The 8,267-nt window shown below is 40.6% G+C and overlaps 1 protein-coding gene across 1 annotated transcript in view; it reads left to right on the forward strand.

The window, feature by feature from the left end:
• Positions 1-8,267, forward strand: part of LOC101853457 (brefeldin A-inhibited guanine nucleotide-exchange protein 3) — a gene marked incomplete at its 5' end in the record, with an annotated part of 29,406 nt that overhangs the window by 2,339 nt on the left and 18,800 nt on the right. Inside the window, 8 exon segments of the mRNA XM_035969447.1 lie at positions 70-244; positions 664-780; positions 1,876-2,103; positions 3,665-3,905; positions 4,484-4,615; positions 5,365-5,556; positions 6,068-6,341; positions 7,506-7,685. Coding sequence (XP_035825340.1) covers positions 70-244; positions 664-780; positions 1,876-2,103; positions 3,665-3,905; positions 4,484-4,615; positions 5,365-5,556; positions 6,068-6,341; positions 7,506-7,685 — 1,539 coding nt within the window.

Here is an 8,267-nt window from a genome sequence, read left to right on the forward strand (position 1 = left end):
GCATCCATCTCTAATGTTCTTTCAGTATTGTAAAGGACATAACACGTATCCTTTTCTTATCTCTTTCAGGCGGATTTTCTAAATGAGATGTTCAGCTCTGGTTTGCTGTTGTACCTTCCACCAGTTTGGTTGAAGGAAGTGTACGCTCAAGTCCTGGGTTCGAGCCTCATCTGTTCACCTTCCCCATTGTGCTCCTCCCCATCACACAGACAGGACATGAACCACTTGGTGCACTTCATACAGGGTGAGCACAGGACTCTGCACCAAAGATTTCCTCTCCTTTAGATTGCAATTTTCAATGTGAATAATGAAACAGCATATTATTGAATGATGATAATAGTAATAATAAATAACATTTATGCTGCTCATTTCCATCTTCTTAAAATTGCTCAATGCTCATTTCTTTAATAAAAATATCGCATCTTAAAAATTAATGGACATGTGTGTACGTAAAACATACTATTATCCATATATATGTATAAAAAATTCTATTAGAAAGGAAATTCGAAAAGCTTTCTTTCTTAGCTATTGAAATCATTTTGGAAATGAAATAAAAATGTAACGGATTGCATAGATGTTTTAAAACATTCATGGACCAAATAAAAAGAATTCAACGAGTGCTCAATTTATCGGGGGTTTTTTGTTTGTTTTTTTCTTTCTCAGACCTGGAGGGATCTGGGTCGACAGAGGTCAGCAGTCGTTTGACCTCTGAGTACAGAGAGGAGTTGGACTTTGATACTGACGGGGAGGAGCCAGATCAGAGCTGGAGGGTAGAGGCAGGTCAGTGGGAGGGGCATACTGGGTCCTTGTTTTCTTTGGTCAATGCTGGCTGCAGAGAGGGCAAAGATCGAATGCTCATTGCAAGACTCTGTCTTACATCACTTTTCAAAATGACATATGATGGAGCCTTACACTAAGCAGTTGGGATATTTGTGTCTTTAATCTTGGTGCCTTTTTAATCCCTTTACTGCTTGGCTTGAGACTGTTTTTGAACTCTTTAGTAGAAGCAGTATAAAGGAGGTCTGGCAGTAGTAACGGTGAATAACGTAGTAAAGCAATGGTAGAGTGTGTTCATGGAGAATAATCCATACCCAAAGTCTGTTCAAAAGTCTATCTTGGCTGTCAATATTGTATTTTGTGCAACAGGCACTTGTGGTGTAGTGGTTAGGTGTTTGACCAGTGCAGGCAAAAGATATGAGTTTGATTCCCAGATGGGGAAATTCTTTATAGAGTATCTCCATCACTCTGCTGGAATAATGTATCCCTCTCAGCCGAGGTTGGCTGGAGATGCAACTCACCTGATGGTGTGAAAGCCCTGATGAGATATTGTTTCTGTCATAATGAGAGTGAGCAGTTCTACTTTATCCTGTTTTTCAGGTTAAGTTAGAAATTCTGAGTCTATCATTTTTGTGTACGACATCAAACTTACACTTGTTTGATGTTTACTTTGATGCACAGTTTCCCTATATTTCATGCTTTGTTCTTCCTTCTTTGCTATTTTGTTGTCAGCCTTTGAAATTATAGAATTGTATCCTATCTGGCTAGAAATTCTTACAAAAATGTCTCAGTGATGACATGACCAAATTGTGTTGATATTGGATAAAATAAGATAAGATACATCTTTATTGTCCAGATCCTGGCACATTGGTTTGGTGTTTCACTATGTACATACACACATGCACACATGCACCCATGCACGCACGCACATACACACAAGCATGCACACACACGCAGGCTTACAGTCCCATGCATAATGTAAATTAACAGCAATATAAACAATAATAATGTTAAGCTCAGTTCAGTATTCTGATTGTAACTTGAGAACATAATATACTCTAACTGATCAACTGACTAACCAAAGACAATCTGCACCAGGTAAAGCCCTTGCTGCGGATGTGTTGTCAGGATGCTGGGCTCAGGTGTTGGACATCCTGTCTGTGATGCTGAACGAGCAGGGGGGAGCACCGGGGGGTGGAGGTCGCTACAGCCTCTCCTTGCTGTTGGCCACCGATAGTGCCAGAGAGGACGTTCGTCGAGCCCGCAGCGCCATCTGCACCAGCCTCAACGGGCTTCAGAAAGCTGCTAAGCTGTGTTGTGTGCTCGGTAAGTGTCATTTCTTATACTTTTGTTTTTTGTTTTAGTATGAGTTTTACTGCACTTGCAACACAATTAGGTCATATAAGTGCCGAATATTAGAGGTGTTACTAGATAGTTACATACAAATTAAAGAAGTAGGAGAGAGATAGATGATAGATGTTTGATAAGAAAGGAGAATTAGGCCACACCAGAGTACCTGTCAGCCACCCCCATTTTCTTATTTAGATATTAGACTGAAATTCGGTAATGAAACTGATTCTTTGCCTTGTTGATTCCTTGAGCATGGGTCTATACCAGTGTTTGCCAACCTGGGCAGTATCGCCCACTAGTTTGTGAACTGATAGTTTAGGTAGGCAAAGGGGATCACTTTGGTAGTTGACAGGGGTTTTATAATGCCTCGTTTGGAAATACACGTAGGTGGGTGGTATGAAAATGTTACATATGTATAGGTAGCAAAAGTGTGCGCTGGCTGTAAAAAGTACACAAGCACTGATCTGTGCAAAGGAGTCTCTGAATGAGAAGCACCACGAGGGTTAATCTGTGTAAGCCTTTCATTCCTCAGGAAGTGCGTCGCTGGTTTATTTATGTCCTTGACATAAAAAACTCAAGATCATAGAATGTATACTTACAGAAACTTTGTCCAACTATTTGTGGTTGCTTTTAAAAATAAATATGTAACGAGTACCCAAGTATTTTTTTCTTTCGAAAACTTTTCTTAGTGGTGCTATTGGCCGATACGTTGACCCAATTTGCCTTTGTACTACGATCAGTCCCTTTGTCCTCGGGTCAGTCACTGTGTTTCAATTACAGCAAGTCTTTCATATAATTGCATTAGCATCAGCAGAGGTTTAGCATCATGTTTGTTCCGGATTTCTAGATATTATTACCATGTTCCCTCCCTTTTTTTCCTATACCTTAATGATCTTTCATTTTTCTATATAGTAACTATTTTGAGGTAAAGTGCCAATGGTTTTGATTCTGATATTTTGGGAAGGGTATATTGTCTTAACACTGATTCCTGAATAATCTGTATGAAAATATGGCTGAAAGGTGAAGTGTTTTAAGTTTCTCAGGCTTCTTCCCCTGTCTTCTATCCTGTCTCTACATCTCATTCATCTCACACTAAATTACTTCCACTTGCCTGAATGTAGCACAGTGACTAGTTTTCTTATCACATCTCAAACCTAATGACCTCAACTAATCTGACCATTTTTTCTGCACTTCTTTGACTATGTCACCATAACTGATCTGAGTTTTTTTACCTCGACTTGTCTATGTCACCTTTACATATCCATTCATTTTCCCATAAATTAGCTGACCATATTGCTCCGACTTGTCAGACTCTTTTTGCCTTATTTTCTATGGTGGTTTTTCCACTCTAGATCATATCTCCTCAACTTATCTGATGGTTTTATGTCGACTTTCTGACTGGTTTTGCTTCAAATTGTGAGGTGGTTTCGCCTCAGCAGACCCTACCTCCTCAACTGATTTTATGGTTTTACATGGACTTACATGGACTGACAGATGTTTTTGTTTCCTCAACTTGTCTGTTCATTTCCACTCCCAGGTCTTCAGCAGCTGTGTGGTAGTGCTTTTTCCCAGCTAGCCCGCACTTCTTGTATGAAGGAGGACTTTCGGGTCACAGCAGCCACCGAGGTCAGAGGTCAGACCAAGGGGTCAGTGCTGAGCAGTGGCAAACCCAAGCTGGTCAGACTCCATGCAGCCCATGTGCTCAGCATGGACGTTGTCATGACAACAGGACTGGAGATGGCCAGCCATGCAGCTGACTGTTGGAAACATGTATTCAGGTGAAATGTTCGAGATGGTTTTTTAACAAATAATTTTTTCTTTTGGACAAAGGTTGGTTGAGTTTTTTACACATGCTAAAGATCAAGTCCTTGTTGATGCAAGCATTTTAGCGCTCACATTTTGACAAAGGGATGAAAACTCTTTGGAGACTTTTATAGTGATTAAAAATATGCTGAGTTTTTGACAGTCTATTTTACTGAGATGATAGCACAACTTTTCTCAGTTGAAAGCACCATTTCGTCAGTAAAACTATAGGTTGGTGAACAATGTTTCTGAAATTTATAGACTTTTATATTTTCGCCCATGAGGAACTCTGTCTTGTTGATCTTAATCTACTGTCACTGTTGTAACAGCTCAGAGTTCTGGGAAGATGATTCTGATAATGCGAATAATAATAGTTTACTGTGTTTGTGTATTTCAAACACTGTCAATGTAGGAAAATTATCCGCCTTCATCATTCTGGGTTAGTATTTTTGGGGTGAGTTTTTTACCTACTAAAATGGACTTATTATAAACTCGTCTTACCCCTGTATATTGGTCCAAATGTCTCATTCTGCGGTTTTTCTCCTGCCTGCAGGTGCTGTGCCCACATTTCGGAGCTGGAGCACACATACTTCAGCCAGGGCAACAACCAGTCCAGTCTGCCCAAGGTCATGCCAGGAGCCCAAGGAGCCTTGGTTCTAGACAGAGACGGTGCGGAAGCTGACGGGTAAGCCTCAGGGCCTTAGTCTCTGATTCTTGATTGCCATTTTAGCGGCATATTTGGTTCCATGTTTTTGCAGCTCCCTACTTAAGTGGCGTTTTTGAGGTACTGATTTTGTCAACCCCAAGATCTACACATGGCTCTGTGCTATACTTACTATCTATTTTCACCCATATTGTGATTCTCTGTCCAACTACAAGTATTTTAAATGCTCACACACAAAAAAGAACCCATCCATGTTTGACTAAATTATAGCAGTTCTAAGGTAAAGGCCTTCACCATCTCAAATTGGGTGCATAAAATTGTGGAATCTCTTGCATAGCGAAATAATTTAAAAAGTATATTATGGAAAGAGCTCTTTTAACTGTACATTTGTCAACTTTGCTTTGATTGTGTTTTATGCTTTTTATGTGCTGAATAAAGCGCGTAAATACTGATTTCTAGGCACTTTAACACTTTGAAGATGTAATTTTAATCAAGATACGTCTTCAAAAGACATGTTTTCATTGCTGGTTTATGAGAAAAAAATTATTTATCAGACTGACTCAGTTTTCTTCTATCTCATTTTAGTTGCCTTAGTATAGTACTGTTACTCAATTCCATTGTCCTCTTAGTATTAAGAATATCATGCCAACCCTCTCCCCATCTAATCGCTGTTTAATTTTCTATGTGTTGTTACAAGATTCCACTGTCCTCTAAGTGTTACGTAGTCATGCCCTCGCCATCTTCAATCTCAGCGTAATTGTCTGTGTCAGGAGCTGTGATACAGACCTGTACTCTGCCCCCGTCCTGGCTGCCGTACCTGTGGCCCCTCGGATCAATGTGGCAGCCCTAATAGAACAAAGCAGTCTAGAGTCTGGCTGGGACAACTCACTGGAGGCAGGAGGGGTGCTCACCTTTGCTCAGGCCTCTAAAGCACTATGTGGCCTCTCCCAAGAGGTGGACAGGTCAGTTGGCTTTGTTGTAATTTACATCCCTGTACAGGGCTTACATCCGTCTTGGGATTAGGCCCCTTTTAAATTCACATTATTATTGTTATTATTATTGTTCTTTAATCATTATTATTCTTATTGTTATTATTGTATTATTATCATATTCATTATCTTCATTATTATTATTTTTATTATTATTATTATAATTATTCTTGTTTTAAATTAAGTCGATAGTGCTGTAAAACACCTAATCAATCGATCATATTCTTGTTTTTTAATCATTATTGTTATTATTGTTATTATTATCATATTCCTTATCTTCATTATTATTATTTTTATTATGATGATGGTGATGATGCTGATAATTATTCTTATTGTTGTTATTGTTAATATTATTATTATTATCATCATTCTTTTTCTTCTTCTTCTTCTTCTTATTGTCAAAATTGTTGTTGTTGTTGTTGTTGTTATTATTATCATAATGATGATGATGAGTAACGGTGTTGACCTGTGTGTGTTTTGTCAGCTTGTTTGAGGATGCGGCCAACCAGCTGTGCCTGGACGCTCTCCTGGGTTTCCTGAGGGAGCTGGGTGACGCAAGCATCACTCAACTCCAGAGGCTGGGAGGTGGCGCTGGCGCTGGGGTGGGAGGAGCGGTCAGCGTAGGGTCGTCTCGCCCGCCGACCAACGCCCTGCACCTGTACCGGCTGCAGCAGGTGCTGGTGCGTGTGGTCAACAGCTCCCGGCCGCTGCTGCATCTGCTGCGAGTGTGGAGTGTGGTCTCCCCTTACCTGGTGCAGGTCAGTGGTCTGCGTGTGGAGGTGTAGATGGAGTGAGATAAGGACACGTTTGTTGTTGCCCCGCCTGAGGAGATGAGAATTTAAAATTTTAAAAAATAAAAATGTCTGCTTTTTGCTGCTGTTGAAGGTTTAAATATATTTATGACAGAAACAATTCATACTTGATATAGATGAAAGTAATATTTTTTTATATTTCTGTCTTTTATATTTCCCTCTCCTCTCTCTCTCTCTCTCTCTCTCTCTCTCTCTCTCTCTCTCTCTCTCTCTCTCTCTCTCTCTCTCTCTCTCTCTCTCTCTCTCTCTCTCTCTCTCTCTCTCTCTCTCTCTCTCTCTCTCTCTCTCTCCCTCCCTCCCTCCCTCCCTCCCTCCCTCCCTCCCTCCCTCCCTCCCTCCCTCCCTCCCTCCCTCTCTCTCTCTCTCTCTCTTTCTCTCTCTCTCTCTCTCTCTCTCTCTCTCTCTCTCTCTCTCTCTCTCTCTCTCTCTCACACACATGGGCCTGGGCCCGCGCACTCCCACACACAGACACACACACGCACACACTCACACACACACACACTCACACACACACTTTAAAAAACTTTCAAGTGTTGTATACACAGTTACACCCCTATATTGACTTCTTGTTAAAGAAAACCCAAACTCAAATGTTCACCTTCTTTTTGTTGTCTTACTTGGGCTAAGTGGCCTAACTGTGCTTATTTTAGTCCCTGAGTTCTTCATTTTCTTGCTAAATCTCTTTATGATGTATGTTATCTTAATGTTCTAATGTTTAGTTCTTACAAGAAAAATAGACATTACATTGCTTCAGCTAGGCAAGGGTTTGTGAGAATCGTATCTATGCATGTGTTTTTTTTCTTTTCATCCCCTTAGGTATGGATATTTTATGTGAACAATTTTCTAGTAAGCTTCATAATGCTATGCTTCATTCTCATTCCATTCTTTTAAATCAGCAACATTCCAACTGATAGTTGGAGATATTGGATTGAAAAAAACCCCACAGCTTCCCTACTCTATAATTGAACTCATGTCTTCTGGAAGCAACCGCTAAGAGCCTAACCACTGTACCACAGATGCCAGTAACCTTTTGTTGGCAAAAGACTGCTGTTATTGAGCAGTCTGGGCAGAAATACAAATTCTTCAATAAAAATTTTGTTTTGTGTGCAGGCAACTGGCAATGCAGACCATGTGATCTCCAAGATGGCGGTGACGTCGATCCATGAGTTCATTGTGTCGCTGGTGAGCCAGCGGGAGGAGCGACCGCACTTCCACGTGAATGAGTTCCTGTGTAAAACGTTTGAGGACATGCTCTGTCTGGAGCTTTGTGATGGGGATGTGCAGGACCAGGTCAGTAGTGTGTGTGTTTGTGTGTTTGTGTGTGTGAGTGTGTGTGCGTGTGTGTTATAGTGTGGGTATGTGTATATATATGTGTGTGTCTATGTGCGTGTGTATGGGTGTGGGTGTATGTATGCACATGTGTGTGGGTGTACGTCATGTACATTGTGTATGCGTATGTGTGTGTGTGTACGTCATGTACATTGTGTATGCGTATGTGTGTGTGTGTACGTCATGTACATTGTGTATGCGTATATGTGTGTGTGTACTTATGCACATGTGCGTGTATATGTTTGTGTGCGCTTGTGTGTACTTGTGTGTACTTGTGCATTAGCGTGTGATTGGATGTGTGTGCATGTACATGTATAATATGTGTGTGTTTGTTTGTATTTGTGTGTGTTTGATATATGTATGCATGTGTGCTTGTGTATGTGAGTTGGCAGGGATGAGTTTGTCTTTGTTTTTATCGTGTTTGCATGCATAAGTATATTTGTGAATTGTGTATGTCTGTGAGTGAATGAGTATGTTGTGTTGTGTATTTGTAAATATTCATGTGTGTGTGTGTGTGTGTGTGTGTGTGTGTGTGCGCGTGTG

The sequence above is a fragment of the Aplysia californica genome, unplaced genomic scaffold (assembly GCF_000002075.1).
Source record: "Aplysia californica isolate F4 #8 unplaced genomic scaffold, AplCal3.0 scaffold00146, whole genome shotgun sequence".
Lineage (NCBI taxonomy): Eukaryota > Metazoa > Mollusca > Gastropoda > Aplysiida > Aplysiidae > Aplysia > Aplysia californica.